This window comes from Perca flavescens, chromosome 22 (genome assembly GCF_004354835.1).
Source record: "Perca flavescens isolate YP-PL-M2 chromosome 22, PFLA_1.0, whole genome shotgun sequence".
In the NCBI taxonomy this organism is placed as follows: Eukaryota; Metazoa; Chordata; class Actinopteri; order Perciformes; family Percidae; genus Perca; species Perca flavescens.
This window is the reverse complement of record NC_041352.1, coordinates 6,462,740-6,490,025: the sequence shown is the minus strand read 5'-3', so window position 1 is coordinate 6,490,025 and position 27,286 is coordinate 6,462,740. Positions and strand designations below refer to the sequence as shown.

Sequence of the window (27,286 nt, the reverse complement as noted above, 5' to 3'; positions counted from 1 at the left end):
TACAAGCTGATCCTTCTCAGATGCAGAAGGAATGGTTCTAGTTTCCACCTGGTTTTAATCCCACAAGTTAATAAAGTGCAGTTGCAGGGTGTGTCCGTTCCCTCCCTCTAACTGGGGTCCCAGTCCATGTCTTTCCCTTTTGGCACTGTTAGTGTGCAATACAATACAGTTGTTGGTGTTCTACAATCCGTTGAAAATCAATCAAGAAATTATAGTTTAAAAATCAGAGATCATATCATTTAAAGATGTTAAGTGATAAGGAGTTGGTCAACTTAGCTTTCCGCAGTAAGCCTATACTGTATGTTATAGGCGTGGGGGGTCTCTTTGCTGTATCTTCCCAAGAATCTAGAGACTATAACAGTTCACTGCACCATCATCCATTCATGGATGGATTTTTCCCTTTCATTAAAATGTCCCCTAAGTAGTTTATCTAATCTTCACCGAGGTGCCATCAACTTTATCCTTCAAGAGCAAAACAAGCTTTTAAAAGTATTTGCAAGTTTTCCTTGAAATGCAACATCTAACCAAGACACAACACTTAGTCCCTTGTTTAAGAGAAGTTTGCAGAAGCACCACGTGTAAACCCCTACATATAAAGTACAACTTGACAAAGCAACTTGACTTTGAAGATGATGCTCTCTGAGAGACTGAGAATGTGTCTCCTCCCAACAACAGAACCTCTCTGCGTCCTCGTGCTGTTTTATTCAGTGACCCACGGTGTGTTGTGTTTCTTGTAATTTAACTGTAGCTGCTTGTAGATGCACATTAAGTAACTGTAACTGTGCAAGTAAAGAAAAGCATAATAAACCTACCACTTCTGTGAAAGCATTACTATCAATTTACTATATCAATTAAAATGCAACATTAGGCCACATTAGTACCTTTTTATTGCACTTTATTAACCCTATTTCTATAAACTTTAATTAGAGTTTATTATAACGTATTGCAAGACAGTTAAGCTCATGTAATTACACAGTACTGTGTGAACAGAAGTTTACAGTTTCCCCCACATAATTACTGTACAGTGCAGAAAGCTTAAGCTGTGGTTTTGTAAATGTTTTGTACTATGATTAGGATTTGAGAGCTTTATTGTTCTTAGAATGTAAGGAGGAGCCAGTCATGCGCTCGGGAAAGTATTTCCAGTAGGGGGGGGCTGCCTGGTTATGTTCATGTGCGTATTAAAGTATAGAACTAACAACTCTTACAGATGTAGTGCATTTTCTATAGTTAAAACTGAAACTTGCGTGGAAATCATATTAGAGAAGGCTAACTTTATGATCCATATAATTGACATGAAACTATCTAAGCTGCTCTTGACTCGGTCAAAACTGCAAAACTGAAAAAAAGGTTACCACTTAATTTGGTGTTTTAGTCAACATGTAATTATTGATGCGTCATGTTTTAGATAGATGTCTATCCTGTCCATGCGTCTGATCTCTCTGTCCTCAGAATCAGCTGTCTCTGCACAAGAAGTTGGTTTTTATCTCCGTTGATACTGGGTCAGTTGTTGTTCTGTGCGCACGAGAGGACACATTCCATTTCAACCAAGTAGCAAAACTGGATTTATCGGCAAAATCCATCAGGCAGCGTACAAACTAGTGTAAATGATTGATTATTGATTTTAGGATAACATGCAGCTATACACACTGTCGGACACCCTGTCATTTTTTCCATTAAGGCCTGTTTTTTAGTGGGTTTGGCACTATTTAAAGTGAACACATTTTATGTCATTTTCTGTGCCATTAATTTGCTGTGGCCAGTTATATTGACCACAAATATGTGTATCCTTAATCTTACTTGAACCACAGCAGAATAACGCATGCAATTCTTTTTTTAATTATTCAAAAAGGTAAAATGATACAACATCACTGAGAGCCAGGCAAACCAGCACACGTGCTGTTATTACCATACCAACCGCTGGTATCATAGCAGCCCTGCATACCACCTGCATTATGTTTTACTACCTGCAGGAGGAAAGGGTGCATGTACAGTTCAAATCGCGTAATGGCCTACTGTGATATGAGTAATACGGTGCAATTTTTCTCAATTATATGTTGTTTGTTGTTTTGATTGTATGACTATCCTTCAGATTCTGTCTGCAAGTTTAAAGTATACCCATAATGATTCAATTCTGGGGTTAATACTGAATACTAACCATTTGTAGATCTTCACAAAATAATCTTGCAAGGATGTGTACTATCCTAAACGTATCACACTCTTTCCTCAGAGACCCACATCTATTGAGAAAATATTGGCATATCCTAACCCCTGAAAAATGACATGTTGGTTTGAAAGAAATAGGAATGCTTGCATGGTGCCTGTGCTGAAAAACCTATTCAGAATCTATTTCTAGCTTCTAGAATTTTGATCCCAGAGGGCAACAGTTGAGCAAGTAGAAGAGAATTAACCTTAAAACAGAGAAATCACTCCCCCACATGGACCACTCGGGGCACTGTCACAACCTTAATATAGGTAGACTACTACCATCCCAATGGCTTGGACTGCAATCTGGATGTAGATGACAGAGTGGAGGATAGGTGTCAATTCTCATTAAGGTGAGAGGGAAGAGAAATGGACAGTGAGAGAGACAGAGAGAAAGAAAGAGAGAGAACTAGACTGTGTCACAGGTGGAAACCTCATTTCCTAGGCAGCCTCTGACACAGTCTGTCAACCAGCAGAGACGCAAAAGGACTCCAGACAAACATACACACTTATCCAAACACACAGACGCCCTCGATCTCACGAGTGTTTAGATACACATTGGCTGGTAAACAATTTCACAAATTAACATATAAAGTGGAAAAGGTCCGCATAGACACGAACAAACAAACTTCCCAAGTAACATTAAAGGCAGACTGCCTACTTCAGTTGACTCCCTAATAGTTTCTATCCTCAGTAATGTAACTAAAAATCACAAGTGCTCTATTAAGCACATGTGTTTTTCCCATCAAGCTATTAGCATAACTACATATAAATGCAAACGCCCTGTAGTGCGTGCACACACACTTTTTGACTAATCTCACATGTCCATTTAAGTTGGTAGTGACTTTAACACCAGGTATTACACACACACACACACACACACACACACACACACACACACATTGCAGGCATTGTTTTTCCTTCTAATGGTCTCCTCTACCTTTATGAATATTTACCCTGTCTCTGTGGTGCACCATTGCTACGAGCATGTCATACATCCTTTAATTTCTGTACTCACCTTAAGTGTGTTTGTCTATGGATTCCTGTGTGTGTGTGTGTTTGTTTGTGTGTGTGTGTGTGCCCTACAATGCTAGCATGAGTAATGCCAAAGTAACCTGCGCACACACACTGTTGCCACACAAACCAAAATACACTCACTGACCACATTATTAGGTATACCTTGCTAGTATTGGGTTGGACCCCTCTTTGCCTTCAGAACTGCCTTCATTCTTCATGGCATAGATTCAACAAGGTGCTGGAAACATATCTAATAGATTTTTTTGAAAGTCTAGCAGAATTCCAGACTCATCAGAACAAGCAACATTTTTTTAAATCTTCTGTTGTTCAATTTTGGAGAGCCTGTGCCATTTGTAGCCTCAGTTTTATCTATCAACTCTAACTAGGACTGGGCGGTATATCCTATCCTTTGCCTACAGTTTTAATTTGCAATATATTGATATATCGATATCGTGATATGAGACTAGCTATCGTCTTAGATTTTGGGATAGTGTAATATGATAATATGGCAAGTGTTGTCTTTTCCTGGATTTTTAAGGCTGCAATACCGTAAAGTGATGTAATTTTCTGAACTCACCAGACTGTTCTAGCTGTTCAATTATTTGCCTTTACCCACTTAGTCAATATATCCACATTACTGATGATTATTTAGCTAAAATCCCAGCATTCAAGCACCAATTGTCAACCCTACAATATCCTCACAATATCGACATTGAGGTATTTGGTCAAGAATATTGTGATACTTGATTTTCTCTCTATCGCCCAGCCCTACATTTTGTTAGGCTGGTAACGCTTTAAAAAGGGCCTGGCGAAAGAAGAACAGTAGTGGATGTAACTTTAACAGTTCTTTAAGTAAGAGCGAGTGAGACTGCATCTGGATGTGGGCAAGAGATGTGATCCATGACCAGATTATCATAGTTCATTAAAATGCAGCACAGCGACAAGACAGACATGTTATCTGTACACAAGAAGTAAGTTGTGTGTAATGCTGATGACCTGCCGATGCTCACTCAACCAGCGCTAGTCCCGTTCTTATGAGTTAGCCGTCACTCTGTTAGAGAATCCAGTCTGCACTGTAGTTCATACACTTCACTGATAAAACAGAATTGTACAGAAAGAATCCGCTTCATGATCTATGAGCTCTCTCTCTCTCTCTCTCTCTTTCTTTTTATCAGTCTGTTATTGTTGTTAAAAACAGTTAAAGGAGCATTCTAAAAGAGATAGGCCGGTTTTTATTTTATAAAGGCTATTTATTTAAGATCCATAATCCAGCCCTAACTCAAACCAGTCCGTCTCATCTGCCCTCAACAAAGCATTTTTGCCCAGAGAACAGCAGCTAACTGGATATTTTCTTTTTTTCGGACCATTCTCTGTAAACCCTAGTGGTGGTTGTGCGTGGAAACCCAAGTTGATCAGCAGTTTTGGAAATACTCAAACCAGCCCGTCTGGTACCAACAACCAAGTCATGGTCAAAGTCACTTAGGTCACCTTTCTTCCCCATTCTGATGTTTCAACTTCAGCAGATTGTCCTTACCATTTGCTGCCAAGTGATTGGCTGATTAGATATTTGCCTTAATGAGCATCTGAAAAGGTGTATCTAATGAAGTGGCCGGTGAGTGTATGTGCTGGTCCTTGTCAGTCGCTCTCCCATTCAGCAGACTGGAGAAGTCATTGTAGCAAAACTCAATTAAAGCGCCCGTACACCAGGCACGGAATAATTGAGGAGATCTACGCAGGAGTCAGCCGACGGACAAAGAGGTCTTAAGTGATCTTGTTCTCTCCCTCTTCCTGTCTCTATCTGCAACTTCATCACAATTAAATGGAGATTACAGCAAATCACAGGTGCAGCTGCTCCTCTGTGTGGCACTGATGGGACCTCTTTTTTTCTTAATGTTTCTTAATACCCAGGCTAAAGTCAGATGTTTTATAATTGAAATGAAGCAAGTGAAATACAATTGGTAATCTGAGACATACTTTTTACAAGTATATGCAATGTATATATTTTTTAAAAAGTGTTAAAAATTTGGAAAAGAAGACCTCTATGTTCCCCTTTTTTTTCCCTCTGCGACGTATAAAATATTTCAACTATCTAGTATCTGCTCGTGCACATGCCAGCAGGACAGGCCTCTGCACTGACTTCTCATGCAGGGCTGTATGCAATGATTGAAGGCAGCTCCAAGCTCCCCGGCCCAGCTATGCATCCATGCGGTCAGCTGAATCGGCCTCCTTCAAAACCCAGAAGGACCATTTCAGAAGCACCTTACCGGAGCTCTCCACCTCTTTCCCCCTCTTTGAGCAGTTGAAACTAATGCACACACAACCCCCCGCTAGTCGATCAATCCAAGCTGCACCTTTCTAAGAAGTAGGACACTTTGAGACTCACCTCTTTGGGGTCGTTTTTAAATGAGGGTGAGAAAGGTTGGGAGTTGAAAAAAAGAAGTAAAAAAATAAGACAGACATAAGTCACGAGGGTAAATTGTGAGCACAGACGGCTTTTAGCACATACCACTTAGCAACAAGGCTGTGTAGTTTGACACATTTAACTTCCTGCGAGGGAGACGGAGACAGGAACAAGTTGATGTGAAATGCAAGTAAAAGCTGTGGATTTGCCTGTGAGCAATCCTCAGCCCTAGTTAATTTTAGATGATGGAAGAATTTTGAACGAGGAGGAGGGGGGGGCAGCATCTGTGCTCGGAATGGTGGAAATTGCTTTTAAACACTGCTTTAAGAAGGAGAGATGAGGGAATGTATTATCCAAATGGATTGGGCCCACTGTTAAAGATAGGCCAGAGGCATGGATGGGACGGATGGTCTGAAGAAGAAATTGTGCCACTCTGGAGATTATTCAACCTGTCTGGTCAAGCTATTTCTTATTTCCAGCTATCCAGTACAATTTCATTGAGTATGTATTAGGGCTGTCAAACGATAAAAAAATGTTTTATCGCGATTAATCGCTGAATTTCTATAGTTAATCACGATTAATCTCATGTTTTATCACATGATTAAAATTCTATTATTTTGCATTTCAGAACTGTTTTTAAGTACATATTAACAATGGAAAGCAATTATTACCAGTGTATCTTGATTGGGAATCAAATGAATGCAAAGAAAGTGACTTTATGAACTTGATTTTAAGATTTATATTTGTTTATTATTTATTTATTTACTGTAAACAAAAGAAAAATGTGTGAATCTAGTCACACATTTGAATCTAGAGTCAATATAGTATGCAGTAACTCCTAAATAATTTTGATTACTTACTGACGTCCAGTGATCACCTTGCATCACTTTGCAGCAGTTCCAGTTTGGCTTCTCCGTGGAGTACAAGGTGTGTGTACGTGTGAAACTACTGTCCCCCTCAACGGCAATGTATAAGACGGGTCAGAACATGCCAACCGTAGTACGTCTTTAAGACCAAGTCTTCTACGATGCTGACAGGTCTGCAGTTAGTTGCCACTCATTTTGCAAGAGCGGTAGTATTTTTTGGGGATTTGGTTTCATCCGCAGGTCTGCAAGTAGCACTCTCCAAAATAGTGCTTTGCCTGAGCCTGCTAGCATCAACCTGAGTCACGTTAACTGTACTACTATGCTTAGCTCGTAGGTGGTAGCTCAAGCTTGACGTGCTTCTGTGATATTTTAATTCAGCTTTACACAATGTGCATATGGCTTTCGACCCGTCTGGGAGTTTTGGAAAATAAAAAGCGGCAATCAGAATTGTGTTGCTGCTGTCTTTCTCCATCATGCCTGCAGCCTGCAGCAGCAGGATGTGTTGAGGATTATGTCAAAGAGCGGCAAAGGGTCAAAATAGTAGCCTGATGCGAAGCCGAGTAAAGTGAAAATAAATTAATAAATGCCGGCATGCGCATCGCATGGCCCTTAATCGCATCGCGATTGCCAATGCTGATAATGCTGACAGCCTTAGCATGTAGAGATCTTCCAATACCGATACCAGAAAAGCCTCTGATACTGCCTAAAATGCTGGTATCGGAAAGTTTATGCACCAATCTGATACCGCTTAATTTAGCCCCCAAGAAAATCTATTTTAAAGTAGTTTATGTTCTTTTTCTGTTATGACTCACTGTCAAACTGGATAATAAAAGAAAGTTCTATGGCGTTCATTGTTTTTTTTTCCATGTTTCACAAAAAGTTTAACCTGAACCAGGCCGTACAACAAAGAAAGAAATCATAACACATCCATACAGGGATACTAGTATACAGATGTTAAAACATACTAAAATATATGACACACTGCCCAGCCAGCAATGACATGTGGGGCCCAGATGAGGGCTTCATGGGCGGCAAATGTGGGCCCCATTATGGGCTTGCACCCGGGATCCACATTGGGGCAAGCCGTGGAATGCCCAGACATACTAAAAGTGGGACCTGTAAGGGTACTGCATGGGTCTTAATTGGGCACTTCATGTCAGACCCATTTGGGCCCCACCTGCCCAAATGGGTCTAAAGTGGGCTTGCACCCGGGATCCAACCATGGCTACCCAGATCGGCTTTAAATGGGCTCTGTAAGAGTCTTATGTGGGTCCTAACTGGGCAATTCATGTCAGTCCCATTTGGGCCCCACCTGCCTAAAGGGCGTTTAAAATGGGCTTGCACCAGGGATCCACACGGGGGCCAGACATGGATGCCCAGATGGGTTTTAAGTGGGACCTGTAAGGGTCTTATGTGGGTCTTAACTGGGTAATTCATGTCAGACCCATTTGGGCCACACCTGACTAAAGGGGTTTAAAGTGGGTTTGCACCCAGGATCCAGCCGTGAATGCCCCTATGGGCTTAAAGTGGGCTCTGTAAGGATCTTATGTGAGTCCTAACTGGGCAATTCATGCAAGGCCTATCTAAGCCCAACCATGCCAAATGGTTTAAGTAAGCAATCTAAGAAAAACAAAGAATGAATATAAGTCCAAAAGAAGTAAAAGACACTTGACGCTTTGAACTGCAAGAAATATATTGTTAAATTGAACAACAAACATGATCTTTAAAAAACAATTTAAATGTCACAACATACCAGTAAATAAATCAAAAATATGTTTTTTTTTTAAAATCTCTGAAAAAAAAAAACACCTCTCCAAAAAATACATTAATACAAAATACACTCATGGCGTCTGTGTGGTGGATGCTCCTTTTTCTCTTGGGGCTCTTGCAGCCCTCTCCCACGGTCACGTGCGCCGGTAAACCACTTCAACAGCGCCATTTCCACTTCTTTGCGATTCACATTTTGAGTCATTGCATTACTCTTCAGTGCACCTAAAAACAAAGGAGCATAAGTCAATTTAGCAAGGTTCTTTTTTGCTCCAACAAGTGCATGTTCTGCTCTTTCAATGGGTTGTCTCAGTCCGTTTTTTAGCGCTAACAGTCACGGAGATATTCAAGCAGTTTAGCAGTGTGATGGCCACAGACGGTAACCTCATACACTCACATTTATCTTAGTTCATGCTGTTTTCCTTAAGATTGGTTTCTGTATCTTTTCAGACACATTATATATTTTGTTGTAAACATTTATTTAGTTTTAAATAACTTACAGGGCACTGGATTTGGTTTACATATATACTTTATTAGTTTTGGATTAGTTTTCTAATATAACTTCTTTGAGCTTACCAGTGTTGCAGATTCCACACCCTGGAGTGAGGCATGCAAGCTGCAGGGACAAAGGGGTGGCATCTGGAACTACAGCAGCTTTATAGGGGTGGTGGCTAAATTGGTCTCTATGTCAGGGGGGAGTTAGCTTTATTTGTCCTCAAGATATTTGAGTTTTGATTTGTATTGTCTTTAGTACATTTATTCAGTTAATGTTAATTAAGATTACATTTCTTTTGGAGTAAGTGTTTAGTTGTTTTCTTTTGTTATTTGTAATTTACATATTAGTGTTATTGTTAGTCTCCCCCTGGGTGTCAAACCTGGTCTGATCACCCAGTATATAAGTCCCCTTTGTTTCTTGTATAGGAGGTCAGTTGTATTTTTGAGTTAGTTATGTTCAGAGCTTAAGTTCAGTTTGTTTGTTTGACCTCTTTTAAGGGCCCTATCTTTATTTGTTGTCAGAATGTTTTGTGGGTAAAATAAAAAACCCTTTTTTGAAATCTCCTTGCGACTCCTCATGCCTAACTGCTTGGTCCCTGACGAGCACCATGGATTTCTTTTCCAGTTAGTGCTCACCTTTCTTTGAAAAGAAGTCAGTTACCAATTGTTTCCCCTCATTCTGTTTTCTCTCCTCCTCCTGTCTTTCCTTTCTTTTTGGTAGCATGATTTGGCTTTCTTTGAGAAAAGACCTTTCTACAGCAGAAGTTTGCGCTCCACCAGACGCTCAACTGAACTAGCTAACGTAATGCATGAAGGTGGACTAAACCATTTGGCACATTAGCAAGGGGGGGTGAGACCTTTTTGTATACAAAATAGTCAGTCAATCAACCAAGTTATTCTGCCAATACACTAACTTTACATTTCATCTGATATGCATTATGAAATGTTATTAGGAAATAAAAATATCCAGGTAAAATAAAATATATTCCAGACTTTTCAAGGGCCCTGGTAATCAGTATTGGTTTTACCCCCGATCCGATGCCCCTGGTGTCTGTGCTGCTGCTCGTCTTTATCCAGAGAGAGCGAACACTAAGCGGCGCACAGGTCTGCTTCAGAGCTCCGTCTATCGTGATATATTAATTATTGTCCAACCTCTCCCGCTGTTTTTCCTTTTGGTTAGATTCTACATCAGATTAAACAGCACAAACCAAAAATACAGACCACTGTACAATCTGCAGTGTTATTTTTCTGGAAAAATAATATTTCAACTTACCTCAATTTGTGAATGTCTGATAGAAGTTCTCCTTGAAATCACAGCTAGCAGCAGTGCTTTCCGAATGGACTGCTAACGTTTTGAGCACGAAACAAGGCCTTGCATACAGGCCCCTTATAGATGTCCTAAGAACTGCCTGACCAAATAACAATTAAATACAGTAAAATTCGTAAATTGAGAGAATTAACAAACGTTAACTGCTCCGCTGGCTTCATTTTGAATAAGCCTAATTAGGTGTTGAGTGCATAACAGGCGGAAAAGAGTACTGAAAATCTGTACTCAAGTACAATTACTGTTACATTGCTAAAATATTACTCTGTTACAAGTAAAAGTACTGGTGTTAGAGAAATACTCAAGTAAAAGTACAATTTGTAAAAAAAAAAAAAAAAAAAAAACTACTCAGAGTATTAGTTACTTTTAACCACCGTCACTTCTCCAGACTAGGGCTGGATGTGTGTTTTCCTTTACCAAAAGTTAAAATGCCAACAATCTATTAATCATTAATAATTGATTAGATACAAAACAAGTGTTTTTCCCTCATTTTTTTCTCAAACAGATCTACTGTACCTTTTACAGCCAACACATCAGTTATTGTTGTTGTATGAGCTACACCTTGATAGAAACACATGCTACTCCTTGGTCCAAGGACATCTATCAACACAGAAGTGGAAGACAGATTGATGATGAGGCCTCCTGCAAGTCCTTTTCTAACAAATATTGAATTACAATTTCCTAAGAGGTAATAAATGCATCATATTCATGTCCATAAAGGGACTAGCTGTCTGTGAGCTATTTGGCCTCATCTTCAAAAATGAAGTACCGTAAAACTTCGAATAGGATCCCGGAGTTTTATTTGATCAAATAGACCATTGGGACAGGCATCTATGGGATGTGGATAACCGTATGGGGTTATTTGTAGGGATGCTTGACATTGATTTTGTACTGATATCCGATATACCAATATTGTCCAGTGCTTAATTTCCGATACCGATATTAGCCGATACAGATACCGAAACATATGATCGTTTATAGGCTTACTGCCCACTGTTCCATGACTCCCTTGATACTGGGGATTTGAATGTTTTGAAGGACTAGCCAGCAACCGGTAGGCTAACTGGGGTGCGGTGCTTACTACCCCTTCGAGAGAAGATGCCAACTGAACATTTCTTTGACTGAGGTAAACTGAAAACAAATATCCACACAAGAACAAAAATTCAACTCATTCCACTCATTGGGGCTTAGATCTGCCCTGCTCAAGAATTTATTTACTCTACAAACCCTGTGTGTATGCTGGTTGGCCAACAACCTACACCCAAATTTTGTCTGCATTCGCTTTGAGAGGAAACAAGCTTTCCAATAAGGTATAAAATGACATACTTTAGTCATTTTAAACCATACCAATATTTACCGATATTGAATTTTAAAGCCAATATCGGCCGATAATATCGAGCATAGTTATTTGTCTAAATATGTGTTTCTGCCCCAAGAGACAGGCGTCTGGGACTGGGCTATTATTTGAAGTGTTACGGTAGGCCTGCAACCTTTCTGAGGCCTAGTCCACACGGACACGGGTATTTTTATAACCGGAGTTTTTTCTCCTCCGTTTTAAAAAAAAAACGTCCACACATGCTCGGTTTAAAATAAATCTCCGTCCACATGAAAACGCAAAAACACGCTGTCAAGCCATTGCAAAGAATAATCAACAAAGCAGTTAGCGGCGCACAATATGACGTCAAAAACAGCGGATAACGTCGCACACTCTGACGTCGCAAGGCAAAAAACCCGGTTATACTGTCCACACGTCAACACTGTAACCGGCGTTCCTGAAAATGCTCACCCTGGCCGGAGTTTTCAAAAATGTTCGGTTACAGTGCCCTGAAACTGCGTTTTCGTGTGGACGGAAGGCCGAACCGCGTAAAAAAAAGTCACGGTTATAAAAATACCCGTGTCCGTGTGGACTAGGCATGAGAGTCCACTAATCAGCATAATTCAACACAGCGTAAACTTTGACATATTTTGATGTTTTTTACATTTTTGGGAAGTTACATTTTTCATTTTCTGCACGACTAACAAAAATGACTGATGACATGTATGCAATGTTTGTTCTTTGGTGACTAGCGTGACTTGAAATGTATTGAGTTACAATCACTAAATCTCAACATGCTTGATTAGCCTAAATGTAGAGTTACTACAAGTTACTAAAAATTGTACAGTAAGTAATTACATAACTCAATAGGCCTACATAGTTACTTTGCGCCTCTGCCATGCAGGACCCATATATGTATTCCCAGATTAAACCCATGCCCACTCGGCATATAAATATGTCATGCAAGACCCATATATGTGTTCCCAGATCAAACCCATGGCCACTCGGCCCATAAAAATGCCATGCAGGACCCATATATGTGTTCCCTGATCAAACCCATGCCCACATGGCCCATAAAAATTCTATGCAGGACCCATATATGCGTTCCCAGTTCAAACCCATGGCCACTTGGCCCATAAAAATGACATGCAGGACCCATATATGTGTTCTCAGTTCAAACCCATGGACACTTGGCCCATAAATATGCTATGCAGGACCCATATATGTGTTCTCAGTTCAAACCCATGCCCACTTGGCCCATAAATATGCTATGCAGGACCCATATATGTGTTCTCAGTTCAAACCCATGCCCACTTGGCCCATAAATATGCTATGCAGGACCCATATATGTGTTCTTAGTTCAAACCCATGCCCAATTGGCCCATGCCTGTCCCTTATGGGGCCCATGTAATCAGCTCATATGGGCTTCCTATGTGGGACTCATACTACAAAACCTACATGGGACCCGCTGATTTCACCAAGCCAAAGCCCATGCCCACACAGTAACCATGGAACCCGTACTTAACCCATCTTGGCCCCACGTCATTGCTGGCTGGGTGGTATCGGATCGGTACTTGGTATTGGGCGATATGCTAGTTCAGGTATCAGAATCGCTATCGGAAAGCAAAAAATGTATTCACTTTGGATTCCAAAGTGAGCAAATCAATGGTCCGATACCATCCAAGTCCAGTATGGGTCACACCTTCATAGCCACCTTCATAGCCTAGACCAGTTAAGGTCCTTTCAATTGGCTTTTCCATTATATTCCATACACACCAGTAGACTGTTTGAGCTCAAGAAGCATCTAGATCCGAGCAAAGAGACTTTCAAAGCAGTATCTTATTACAACGAGCATTCCTATGGGAAAATACATAATCGGTAGAAAGGAATACGAGATCTGTAATTGAGTGCTGTATTTCTATTAATGGACTGTGAATCTTTGTGTGTCAGCTTTAAGTAGACTAGAAGATAACAACTAGCTGTGCCATGCCTTTAGTACATTAAGTAGCACACTTATTTCCTGGCTTGTATTGTATTGCATTTAAATGTTACAAAAGTGAATAGTGTATCATCTAATTTGGAAGACATATGCAACCTGAGACAAGGATTGGCAGGTAGGACTCCCTTGGCTATAATGGGACACAAGTTAAAAAGGGTAGGAATCAGTGTTGTATGGAGAGAGACAGAGACCGTATGTGCAATTTCAGACAGCAGGTACCTCAAGCTTGAAGGACTGCTCAAAGCAAAACAATTGGCTACTTCTCTACAGGTTACCCATGATCCCCAACCTGGGTATTTAGTCATTGCTCTGCATGAACCAAAGTCAAGCAGATGCAGTGTTAGAATGGGCAGCAGCCTAAACCAACAATCAGAAGTCCTATTGAGTGAATTTGCACCACCGCTGGGCTGTCCCTCTGAACTTCACTCTTACTGCCCACAGATTTCGATTTCGTTTTTGCTCAGACAAGCTGGAATCTGATTCATCCCAACTGCTTCTGTCTGTAATTGCTCTCACAAGTGGTCACGTACTCGCCCACTCTCTGTACCTGTGTGACAGAGCTGTGCATGATCCCACCTAATGGCCTCTCACTTGTCTTTGTCTATGTTCTATTGGTGTTCAATTTGCCCGAAAAACACAATACTGGCAAGAACGAATGAAATCTAAATTCAGACTGAAATTACGTCCTTTCTTTCCTGTGCCATCTCCGTCACGCTCCGACAGATGACATTTGCGGAGACAGAAAAAGAGAGGGCAGGCGGTTTTTTGGGCTTGGAATGATGAGAGGAGAATAGCGAGCAATGATGAATAAATGAATAATACATCTGGGCTGTCATTCCTCTCTTCCTGCTCCACCTCCCTTTCTCCCTGTGTCAGATGGAGTTGGTCCTGTGAGACGGTCTGATCTTAGTTGGGATTGTCAGGTATGGTCGGCGGCAAAGTGACATGTCTGCCCCTCGGTGACACATGAAGCAGTTCTTTTGTTAAATGGGGTTGACAACCCAAATAAGAATTGTTTACATGCAAACAAGTGCCAGCAGGTCTGCAGTTGTTGTTTAGTGATATTGCAAATGGTGAAGGGTTCTTGATGGAGCATCTGCTCCTAGAGGATACTTTGTCAAAAACAACACATTCCTCCCTACTACAGTACTTTATAACATCCAACTCCAGTCAAACGATTTTCATTCTCAATCACAGGGGAGATCAGATCATTTCAGGTCATTTTTGATGCAAAATGCATACATTTCAGTCTCCTTAAGGATTTCTAAAGGTAAAAACGCAAACACCCTTAATGGTTACAATGTCTGATCAACAACAGAGAGTGTTTTCTAAATAGTGGTGGAAGAAGTATTCAGGACCTTTACTTAAGTAAAAGAACTAACACTGTAAAAATACTCTGTTACAAGTAAAAGTTCTGCATCAAAAATAACTACTTACTTAAAGGTGCTCTAAGCGATGTTGGGTGACGTTACTTCTTGTTGACGTTCAAAGTATTTTCAAACCTAACGAAGACTAGCTCCCTCCTCCCTCCTCATCCCGTTCCCTCCCTTCTGTGCTTCAGCGCACTAAATGAAATGTACTCAAAGTATTAAAAGTAAAAGTACTCAATGTAGAAAAATCCTCACATTTTAGAAACTGGAAATGATCAAAACAGTTCTGTCAATCAATTAAGTGTTTAATTGTCTAATCATTTCAGCTGGACTTTTATGTATGGCCGTTATATTGTTGGGTAGTTTAATTTAATATGAAATGTTGTATTTTATAAACTACATGTGTTTGTGTGCAAAAATCTTAATTTGTAAACTGTCAAATGAATGTAGTGCAGTAAAAAGTACAATTTTTCTCTTTGAAAGGTAGTGGAGTAGAAGTAGAAAGTGTCATGAAAAGAAAAGATTACAAGTACCTGAAATCAGCACTGCATCTCCTCCCCTCTGTCTCCCCTCAAATGGCAAGATGTTCTCACCTTAATTGTGAATGCGCTCTCCTGCATGCAAATCACAGTGTCCCCCTCTCCCAACCTGCTTTCACCACTCCCCTCCAGTTTTCAATTAAGATCCAGACAGAGATAAAGAATCTCAAAGGGCGCACACTACGGTGGGCGGGGCTCTGCCACAGCTCGAGACATATAGGAGGAGGGGGGTTATTGAGTGGCCATGACCCCAGAGCACCCTCACCTCACTGGGCTATCACACATCTTAGCCAGGCCTCTTCTACCCAAATGTAGCACTCCCACCCAGCAGAGGTGGAGGTGTCCTTGATTTAAATAGTCATTGAAATGAAGGATTGTGTGTGTGTGTGTGTGTGTGTGTGTGTGTGTGTGTGTGTGTGTGTGTGTGTGTGTGTGTGTGTGTGTGTGTGTGTGTGTGTGTGTGTGTGTGTGTGTGTGTGTGAGAGAGAGTATTGAATATCAATGGCCATTATCTGATAATGAAGGAGTGTTTTTGACTGAGGTTTGGGGATGTATGAATATTAATAGGTATATTTAATCTCCCAGGTTTATAAAGATGCCCTATAGCAATATAACTGCAACTAGATGTAGATTATTACAAAATATATATTTAATTGAATTCAAGGGTATGCTTTTGGAATGACCCTACATTTGCCATGTCTCATGCAATATTATAATACTTCCTTTCTTCCTCACGAACTGTAGCTCGCTCAGTCCAGACGCGGACCCTGACGGTTCGTTCCTGAGGGAGGGCTTCGGCCGCCAGAGTATGTCAGAAAAACGCACCAAACAATATGAAAATGCTAATGATCTGGAAATCATCAAGGCGCGGAAGTCCAAGAGCATGGATCTAGGTAAATGCTATGCTTTTCTCTACACATGCACCCATTACACATGCTTGGATTCAAGAGTGTATGATTAAAGGAAAAGTTCCACATTTTAAGAAATATACTTTTTTTAAATTTCTTAATACACAAATGCTATTTTTATGAGGGTTATGTACTGGACTGTTTATTGGCCACTCAATTGTCTGCTGGTTGACTGGCAACTGGTCCTGGCCAAGAAATAAAATGGCAACATGTCGTTTTTACACATTGGTTTTTGTATGGATTAAACAAACAAGATAGATGTTAATTAGTGAACTTTAGAGGAACAGGCAGGCAGATTTCCTTACCTTTTGGACAGAACCAGGCTAGCTGTTTCCCCCTCTTTCTAGTCTTTGTACTGAGCTAAGTTAGCCGGCTACTGGCAGTAGTTCAATATTTAGCATACAGCCATGAGAGTGGTATCAATCTACTCATGTAAATCCCAGCAAGAAAAATAATAAGCGTATTTGCCAAAATGTTGAACTTTTCCTTTAAAACACAATTCCATTATACTAGAATTTAATATTTCCACACTTTTGGCCATCATATTCAATGGTTACCATAACTTTGTACTTGTTGTGGCCCGGGAACATGGCAACATCACTACAACAAAGTCTGACTGGGCAAAACACACAAGCAGTCAGACCCTCAGGCAGGTTGTAAACGAGGGAACAGCTAAGTCAGATTATTTTAATCACTTTATTTGGAGGGAAAGCCAAAAGTAAATGTACCTGAAATGTTAGTAATCTCTCAATTCATGGGAAATGTGTTCGCACGCACAAGTATGGCAAGTACTAGGTCAAAGCTGAACCACAAATTTGGCCCTTTGCTGAATGTTTACAAGAGAGAGCTTCGGTCACAATTCTGGCATTCAAGTATGTCTGGCAAACTGTCTGGATTTGTTTACACTGAAACAGTGTTGTAGTCAAGACCACCTAAACCGAGACCAGTATCGAGACCGAGACAAGACCAAGACTTTGAGGGATTGAGACCAAGTCAAGGCAAATTTCAAATTAGATATGAGTCAAGTTATTGGTTGCATTTGCAAGTTTTAACACATAGGCATAAATCAGAAAATGCGGACAGGCAATTTAGCGAAATCCCTGCGGTTGTGGTCTTGACCGATCTTGAAATAAAATCCTGAGTCCCCTTTATTCGAAACCGAGACAAGAAAGTAGTAAAAATGCAGTTGATTCCGAGACGAGACCTTCAAAAAGTGGTGGTAAGACCGGTCTTGAGACTGCAACCGATCTCAAGTACTACAACACTGCACTGAAACTTGAATGAATTATTGTTTGACCATTCCCTGTTGAACACCCTAATGTTTTGATGGACTATATCTCTCTGTAACCGGTGATTCCTCAGGCACTCAATGTCTCTCACCTTTTCCTTCTGTCTCAGTAAAGGCACAATAATGTGGGGATGGAGACACTTTCAAAAACAGAAATACACACACACACACACACACACACACACACACACACACACACACACATACACATGCACAAATTCATTGTAGACCTGTCCAGCCAACACCACTCCTCTTTTGGCCTCCATCTCCCATGGCCCAGTGTCCAGTGGACAATAAGGAAGAGCAAAATGGTCTCTTTAGTGATGATGGGAAGGCCGGTAATACACATATACGCGCATACACGTACATGCACAAGCACACAGACTGTTTCTAAAGAAGATGGTGTGTGTGTGTGTGTGTGTGTGTGTGTGTGTGTGTGTGTGTGTGTGTGTGTGTGTTTAGAGCCTCTCCCACTGAGGCTGAAGCAGACGCTGCCTTCTCTCGGATCACTGACTAATCATAACAGATAACAGCCAACTGTATTCCACATGGAGCCCAGAGACCTGTAGAAATCTTTGACTTTCCCCCTAGACTAGTGCATGTTCGCCCCACTGCACTCAGCTCTGTGGGGTCCACCTTCACTGGATTAGCCCTAGCCTTTGTCCACCCTCAAAACTTTTCTACAAAGTAAACCAAGACAACACAAACGTTCAGCAGAAAGTACTGCTTAGGAGAAAGATAGTAGTTAGCCATTGGATAGGTTTCACTGAGCAAGTTGAGCATAAAAATGTTGTCCATTATGGTCTTAATGTTAAATAGAAATATAATTGGATATAATTGAGCACAGGAAGTGAGTAGAATGGACAGGATCCTGAGATAGCTCCATGATGGCGTTCTCATCAGTGCAAATGCACATTTTATCAAAGAGTTTCATCAAAAAAGCTTCTTAATTGCCCCAAAGTGGCATCAGCATTTATTTGTGAATGTGATTAGTCCTTGAATAAAGCAGTTTGTTTGGACAGAAGAGACTAGTTCATCTGCTCATAAGACAATGCCTCACTCTTGGCATAACCACTCCTATTGATGTTTTACAAATCCATTATTGCTCTATTATGTCTCAGTTCTTAAGATCAGTGTATTAGATGTAATTCAAAATAACATTCCCCTCCACCACTTGCAGGGCCCTATTGAGTTTGTAAAAAAAAAAAAATCCTGCTGACAGAAATCCTTGCCAATATAAAATCATAATCCATCAGTGAGAATATCACAGCGTTCACATTGTGTAGGGAAATAACTAACTTGTTCCTCCCACATAATAACTCCAGTAGCTGACATGAGTTCCTGGAGGAGAAATGTTTCAGTCAATAAATGGAACTCGAGCTCTGTGTTCAAATTGAAAGCTACATATTGTGATTTGGTACAGATCTGATGTCACATAAGTTCTATTTATCTCAAAGGCACACACTGCTACAGTATGTTGATTATTTTAATGAAATTATTACATCAAAGGCACACAATGAAAAATGGCCCATGGGTAATGTATAATAGAGTTGAAAATTAAATGAGCACATAGTGCCAGCATTTATCCTTACGCCTTTTCATTGGCACACTGTTGGACATTGAAGTTTTTCTTCAGAAGTTAGTTGAAGTAGCAGGTGTAAGCATACCTATCTACATTCCATTAACACTTTAATAAAGCTGCTCTGTGCTTTCAAAGCTACCTTGACTAAATGGTTAACATGCTCGACAATGCTATCCCCCACAGACTCTCATTTCATTCTGTCACTAGATATTTTCGTCCCTCCTTTTAATCCTGTTCCATTTGTTCACAAATTGCATCATATGGAATTCATGACTTGGAAGCCCATCATTGTTGAAATAGGCTAAACTGGTCAGACACCCCGCGGTTTAATCCCATTTAGATGGGGAACAAGATTGAGTGAGGGAAGAAAAGAAAAGAAAGCGACGTGAGGTATCGTGGCTTGCAATAATACATTAGCACATTCCAGCCTCTTTGCCTTGTAAGCCTTATGATTGACAGGCCCTTGCACAATGTGTAATATCTGTTCTACTTACATCACAGTCTCAAATTATTCAGTATCGGCCCTGCACGTTTTGATTCTGTCTCTTTCTGCTTTGCATGTGCTCTATAACACGGTACAGTACAGAAGGCACTAACCACTCACACTTGTTTATGCTCTTTAACAGTAGCAGATGAGATTAACTGCAGTACAAGAACCAATGGAGGTAAGCAACCATGCCTGGACCAGCTCAATACTGTCACCATTATTACAGTGGACCACTATGATGGTTCAGGTGGCTCCATGAGTCAATAATAGAGATTAGAAAAGCAGCCCCACACTTTCTCCATAACCAGCTCATCACCACCATTATTGGCTGTGTGATCTTGGCACCTTAATATGCATATGGAGGGGAGAGTTGTTTAAGTTAATTGCAGCATAATCAAAAGAGGGTTTTCATATTGCTGAGAGGGAGTTACATCGCGTTGAATAGAGACTTGGCAACTAATGTGGGAACCTGTGCCATTGTAATCGTTCCGCAGTGCAAATGATTGAAGAAAACACTCATTACTCCAGGAGTTGTGTACGGCTAGAGGGAGCCAGGCAATGGAGTGGCATTTGCAATGGAGAGACATTCATTGCCAGTTGGCCTCTTCAGCTGGCTGCAATTGATCCACCATAGTCGGGCTGTTTTGAGCTCTGATTGGAGCATGTTAGAGTGCATTCACTCCATGAAATTAACACATAATGAGCTGATGACTCGATCACAAGGGAATATTTTTTAATGATTTCTGAGAGCACTAATTGGAAACTTTTGCCTGTTGTGTACAGGGATATTTGACAAACAAATCATACGTGGTATATCATACCATACCATACCATACCATATTAGATATGTGACATTACATTTATGCAGAAGTATAACATTTGTTTTTGTCAAAAACAAACATTCAGAGACTAATGGAGCCTAGTCACTGATGGTCAGTTGCTGATCCAGTGGATTGCCAGGCTTGGCGTGGGAGTGGCCAGCTTCTGCATATTACAGTAATATATTTTCTAGACGGAGAGGGATGAACAAGTTCGAAATATATTTGTATGGGGTACACGGGAATCACAGGACCGTATCCAGCATCCTTGATTGAGATATTAACCAGTCCCGGTATTGATGATTCCTTTGTGACACAGAGTACAGAGGACGTCCTCTGTCGTGCTAATGATCCACAACTGGCAGAGAAATAGGAGCCTAGCCGACCCAGGGACGCCTCTCTTACACTGGGATACCTGTACATGGCCTTCTGGTGACCACCTTGGAGGCTATTTTTAACATAATTACCCTTTTCCCGCCCTGCTTAAAGCCCTGGCTCTCTGAATAAATTATGTGTAATGGAGCCCCTGTCTGTACACAGATCTTTACATGCAAGGGCCCGTGGTGAATAATGGCTGGGGAGCATAGTTTTAGCTGCTGTAATTATACTATGGGCTCCTGTTCCTGTAATAACCGCTGCTGATTTATTCATGGAGTTTGCCATACCTCCCCCTTAACATTTAATGGCAATGGATCTTCTCCAATTATCTGCCCTTGCCCTTAATCTGGCTAAAGAACACAGCATGTTGGCCAATCCGGTCATTGGCCATGACAAAATTCCAGGGGCACTTTACCCCTATTTGGTTTGATTGTCTTTCTTTTTGTGCATTTCATTTTGATGATTTTCATTTCTCCTCCGGACGTGTGGGGAGTGACAAACTCATGTCTGTATGCGATGGGGGAATATGTATTTTCATCCCTCTGAATAAGAGGGAGATGAGGAGCAGAGCACTGAGGCTTCTGTTGTGTGATAGGAATCACATAATAGACTGGCATACAGAGAGCTGTCCGTCAAACTCTCCCAGGAGATCCAGGACTGCTTCTGATGAAAACAAAGGCAGGTTCGAGGCAGCCAGGGTCTATGGGCAAACTCCCTCTCTTTGCCTCACTCTCCCGTTCTCTTTGTCTCTCTGCTTCTCTCAGTCATTCACCACTGTGACTAGAAACAATGGCGAAGGGGATCGTGGTGCGGAATACGGAATGGGAGGATAATTCCTTGTTTCCGATTACAGCAGATGTCATTTGTGTTCCCTTGAACTGTTGCATCCTTGCATCCTGCGCGGCTCTAACTTGCAATCCCATTGTGTCAAACATGTACCCTGGCTTCTGCGTGTCCGCTGTTGGCAGGCTTTATACATAAGCTTCAAATTTACATGGCATTTCCACAGAGTTGATTGAGTTTTATCCACAAAGTATGACAATTATGGAATTTTCCTGCTATGCTGTATCTATGTTTCCTTTTTATGTTTTTTTTCTTTAGACTGTCCTCTCTTGTCCTTCGCATGATGTGATTACTCCCTCCGAACAAATGAATTACATGATTTTTACTTGCATTCGCTCGGTCTTGTAAGGCTGTTCATGCTTTCCTGGCATTACAATTTGTCATAGTAATCAGAAATGGCCCACCTCTTCTGAGGAACTAGGCAATAAAATGAATCTTCTCTTTCAGCAACCAGAGAGCTTTTAACCCCCTAGACATTTGTAGCACACAGTCATGTTTCATTTTACTGTCCAATGCAGCCTGAAGGCGCGCATATGAGCTCGTCCCACTAAATGGGAAGCAGCATTATAGGATCTGTGTTCATTTATTTTGAATGGCTTTTAGGATTGAGTCCAGGTTCTCTTGGGATTGGGTACTTTTATTAACATGGACGAAAAGGAAGGTTAAATGGTGTGTTAAATACATAACAATACGTTTACCACTCTGGAAACCCAACACCACTGGGTAACAGCTGACCTTTTAGCCTATCTGAGTTTTTTGACACCAGATCTATAGCTGCCACGGAAGATAGAGAGGCACTCATACTATCAGTAAGGGTGCATTGGTAGCAAACGCAGCAGAAAGGAATGTCCTTGTGACCCTAAAAGTCACCCCAAAAGTAGCATGCAAACTTTAATTTTCCTGAAAATGACAAGATGATTGAAATAAGAAATCTGTCTCTGCTCTTCCCTATATCTGTCCTCTGCAAGTAGCTGTCTAGATGGTGTGTGTTTGGACAATATAACTCAGATAGCTGGCTAATCACTCATGGGCTGCTGCAAGTTTGCTTGGTTAAGGGATCAAGAAGAGAATAGCAAAGTGGTTCAGCCAACACCAGAGACAAGCTGCCATTGGGAAAATGATAACAGTATCAGCTTATATGCATTTCTGCACAGTGTTGTTATTTTACCCTTTTCTTTCATAATCTCTTTACTTATTCATACCCTAAAAAGAAAAATGTCAGCATGGTGGCCCACTGGTTAGCACTGTGGACTCACATCAAGAAGGTTCTGGGTTCAACACCAGGTCGTTCCAGGCCTTTCTGCGTGGAGTTTGTCTCCCCATGTTTCCGTGGGTTTGCTCCAGTTTCCCCCACCATCAAAAACATATACTAGGTTCTCCAGTCAGTGCCCTTGATCAAGGCACTGGCTCAGATGTGGAGTTGGTCCCCGGGCACTGTTAATGGCTGCCCACTGCTCCCTTGAGGGATGGGTTAAATGCAGAGAATGAATTTTGCTATGTGTATTTGACAATAAAGTACCTTTACCTTTATTCACACTTCTTCTCCTCCTGCCTCCATCTCTCCAACCCGTTCTCAGTTCCAACTCGTCAAATACGGCAGCTTGGTCAGTGGCCCTCTGATGATATACAGGCAAAAGGCACCCTTTAGCGTCTGTATAAGACACACCTAGCCTTCAACTGCTCGACCTTGTGAGATGACGTATTATAAAGGGCGACAAAGTCTGCTCCGGAGGATAATAATAAAAAGTGACAAAGTCCATGTAGGGAGGAGGTCGGGGTGGATGGATGTGTCATACAAACACAGGACTTTCACCCAGGAGAACGCTGTTTGTGTCCCATTTGGAAGCATAAGTCAACGCTAACTTATTTTACATTACGTGCATAACCTATGCAAGTTAGGTTACATACATAACATACTCAACTAATGTCACGTATGCAAGTTATGTAACAAACTTACTTATTTTAACCCAAACCAAAACCTTATCCTAAACCTAAAGAAGTAGTTATGTTGCCTAAACCTAACTATACCCTGCACGATGAAAAATCACGCCAAGGAGCGTTAAAAAAACGTGACGCCAAGGGGTCCTGACCAAACGGCTGAATGTGACAAGTTGGAAGTGAGAATGTGTTGGTCTCTCATTCACTAAAACAAATGTATTTCAGCGGGGGTACTCCAAACAACGGTCACAAATAGTTTTCTTTTAATGATGGGGGTTTGTTTTCTTTGCCTGATCTGTGTTTGGCCGTGCAACCCTCCATCTAAAGATCCACTGTGATCACCCAGCAGCAGTGGGTCATGCCTCATTTAGGCCACTTTAAAGATGTCGAGGATCTTGTCGATGGTAGCTTACGTTGAAGTGTGTGTATGTTACGAATTTGTGCCTATTGAGGAGTCCCTGCATGTGTGTGTTCTATTCAGTGGGGGGTAAAGACAAGACCTTATAGCAACATTTGTGATAAAAACCAACAGGAAGAGCTGTAGGAGACGTTTATTTACACCACATGAAGTCACAGAGGAAACGGCCGCACACACTCACACTATATGTGGAGGGTCTATGTGGTCTCCAGGGAGACATAATGATACAATGCTGCTCTGTCCAGACTCCATCGACATGTGTGATGCCCTCAGAGAGTCAACGAGGCTGCTAAAGTAATTGAATCAACAGTTTATCCATTATTACTGATAGTTTCCTCCACAGACGTTTACATTTAACAAGGCTTCACTTGCACATATTCAGAAATCCAACTGGTTACGTGTGACAGCACTTTGCTGCATGCTGAATGGAGGCAGAATAAAGGGGACAGAAAATCAACCAGGCTGCTTGTTTACCAACTGGCGGGTAAGGTAAGAGCTCCGGGGAACTGATGGACGCTCCCTGACAAAATGAAATACCAATACTTGAGTCGCGCTCCACTTACATGCCCTAAACAAACCCCTGGCAAGCATTGGAAAAATAATTACAGCTGTCCGGGGCCTGGTAACAGTGTTGAAAAGGTTGACTGTTCAACATTCACTTTGCTTTCCACACAACTGATCTACCAGCTTATCCATCAGCCATGTGAGTCCTTTTGAGGAGGTTGTTTACAAATAGGATATATACTATATGAGGTACTCCAATTAGCTACTTTGCAAACATATCTCAAGCCATAAGAGCCCTTGATTTGTGTCGAGTACAATATAAATGTTAATTGTATTTACTTTGTATAATTCTTCAGTAAGGTGGATGTCACTGGTCCTGTGTTATGAAGATATTTTCTGTCATGCTCGTTCTAAAGTGTGTATTGTGCTGCTGTGTGCAGTAAATATGTTAATCTATTGGAAAGTTTCCATGTGTTCTAGCTTTGTTCTGCAGGCGGTCTGTGTCAACTCATGTTTTGGTGGCTAATCAACATAAGGCTGGTAAAAGGGCCTTGTTCTGCAACCATGATGTGCTATTACCTGCTATCTAACATCTGCAAATTCTACAAAAGATCGCAGCTGTGAGATGTTGTTTGGGCTAGTGCATACAAGAGGATGGTGTTGGAAATGAATGGACTTAGATTTGCTTAGTCTAAATGCCATCACCTTCTCTTTTACTCAGCCTCTCAGAAAAACTAAGAGAGAGCAGTGAGAGGGCCACCTACGGAATGGTTTTAGGTTAAACATTTGGGGAACTTATAATAGTTTAGTATAACACTATGATCGCTCCGGTGCTGTTGTGCATTGCTATCTTTGATATTGGCCCATTTATATGTATTATCTCTCAGCCATGTAATTTAACTGTGCAGGCACAAGGACAAAGGTTGAATTATAATTCTCAAAAGGAAAATGTCTCAGTAAAGATATAATACTCTGTTCTCATTTCACACACTTCATTGGCCAGGCAATGGCATCATTTGTTTTTCATGTTAATTGCCAGACTCGCACCTTCTCTCGGCTTGCCAAGTATGCCACATACCATCGTCCCATATCAAACTAGCAACACGTGAATGATTCGTTGACACGCAATGAGCTCAGAGATAATGGTTTTAGGTCGCCTTTGTGGATGAGTTAGAGTCACATGCTAGTCTGCTGGCCTCACTGACGCTATTTCCTCTTTCCATAGGTTCTGCAGAAGTCGGACCCTCGCTGGGCCTGAAAAAGTCCAGCTCCCTTGAAAGCCTCCAGACGGCTGTTGCCGAGGCGTCTCTGAACGGTGAGATCAACGTTAACCGGACGCGCTCGCGGATCGCCAGGGGCCGCGGCTGCAACGAGAGCTTCCGAGCTGCAATTGACAAATCATATGAGAAACCTGGTGTCACAACAGCAGAAGAAGAGAACAGCATGGAGACATGTAAGTGTTCAGACATAAGTGATTCATGCAGAGTATTTGTTTTTCATAGTAGTGAACCAGAATAATGCGTGTCATTATATACTGTACAATAGCAGAGGTATTAGTAGATCATTGCAAAAAAAATTCAGTCAGTGAAATGTAGGTCAACTCAATAATGAGCTTTTTCAGAATGGCAGGATTCTCTCCCAAGTTAACTAGTTTAGGGATCCCCTTTTGCTGAAGAAATGTGTGTGTCATAAAGCACCTCTGCAATAAGCGTCTAGGTTACACACTCATTAATATTCACATAGTTCATGTTGAGTGGAATTGTCAGAGACTGTGGCAGCATGTTTTCCCAGGAGCGTACATACTCTTAAAGTGCATTGCCATGTTTTTAAACAGAGTGCACATGAGGAAAGAAATTCTGCTGTTTACACACATAAGTCAGACTTGCATTGCAACCTCTTTACACACACTCTGTAATCTTAATATTCATTTACAATGATTATAAATGAAATACATGTCTCTGCTTCAGTATGTGCCAGTTAGTTTTGGCACATAGCACTGCACAACTTTGCCAGGATTCCTCACATTTGTTCCTGCGTACCTGACTGTTGAAACCAGAATAGCCTCACTTTGTTCTAAACTATGAAGACAGCATTAGAATGGAAAGACATGCCACCTTCCGTTTGAGTGAATATATCCATCCCTACTTGGTGTTTGATGACTAAAAGACATGCGTTGGGGATAGAGAGACAGCCGTCTTACGTTTTTGTGACAGGTAATAACACTGCAACACCACAAGAGTAATCACCGCATATAAATTTCCATTCACCATTAAAGGATTCCATTAAAAGAGCTGGGGGACATTTGAAAAAGAGGGAATTATTTGCCTGAAACGCTTTGTTCTCATAAGCTCTGTCGGCAAGCCACTAAATACAGTCTTATCTCAGCAAAGAAAAATGGGGAAAGCAACCGATTTCCCCTGCTGTGGTATATTGCATTCTCCCCCATGATATTCAAATAACTCTGTTTTTCAATTTAGATAAAAGCAGCCAGTCCGTGCTCGTCACTGAGGTTAATAGTCAAAGTTGACAGATAAGCTGCTGCTTCCTCTGCTCCCAGACTTTTATTTACATAAAATAAGAATGCCGCATCACCTAAAGAAAATGTGTCCCCACAAGATATCCTGCTGGGCAAAATGCACTTCCCCTTGTGCTACTTTGTGTTGCAACGTTTGTGGAAATAAAAAACTAAAAAGAAAAATCTGCTCTGCTTTGCAAAAATCCCTTCTTTTATGTGTTGAATAAGACAATTTTACTTGTCTGTCATAACCTTCAGTGACAGGCCCTCTTAAAAGTCCTTGATTATTAAATCAGGAAAGTTTAATGGTAG

The 27,286-nt window shown here is 41.1% G+C and overlaps 1 protein-coding gene across 4 annotated transcripts in view; it reads left to right on the top strand.

Annotated features, from left to right (window-relative positions):
• LOC114549067 (partitioning defective 3 homolog) overlaps positions 1-27,286 on the top strand; it is a 387,004-nt gene that overhangs the window by 241,921 nt on the left and 117,797 nt on the right. For 3 of the 4 annotated variants that reach the window (XM_028569211.1, XM_028569210.1, XM_028569213.1), the window contains exons 17-19: positions 16,040-16,188; positions 19,700-19,738; positions 25,685-25,912. In XM_028569211.1, the coding sequence (XP_028425012.1) occupies positions 16,040-16,188; positions 19,700-19,738; positions 25,685-25,912 (416 nt within the window). The remainder of the gene's footprint in view (positions 1-16,039; positions 16,189-19,699; positions 19,739-25,684; positions 25,913-27,286) is intronic. The other variant, XM_028569212.1, reaches the window with a different exon arrangement.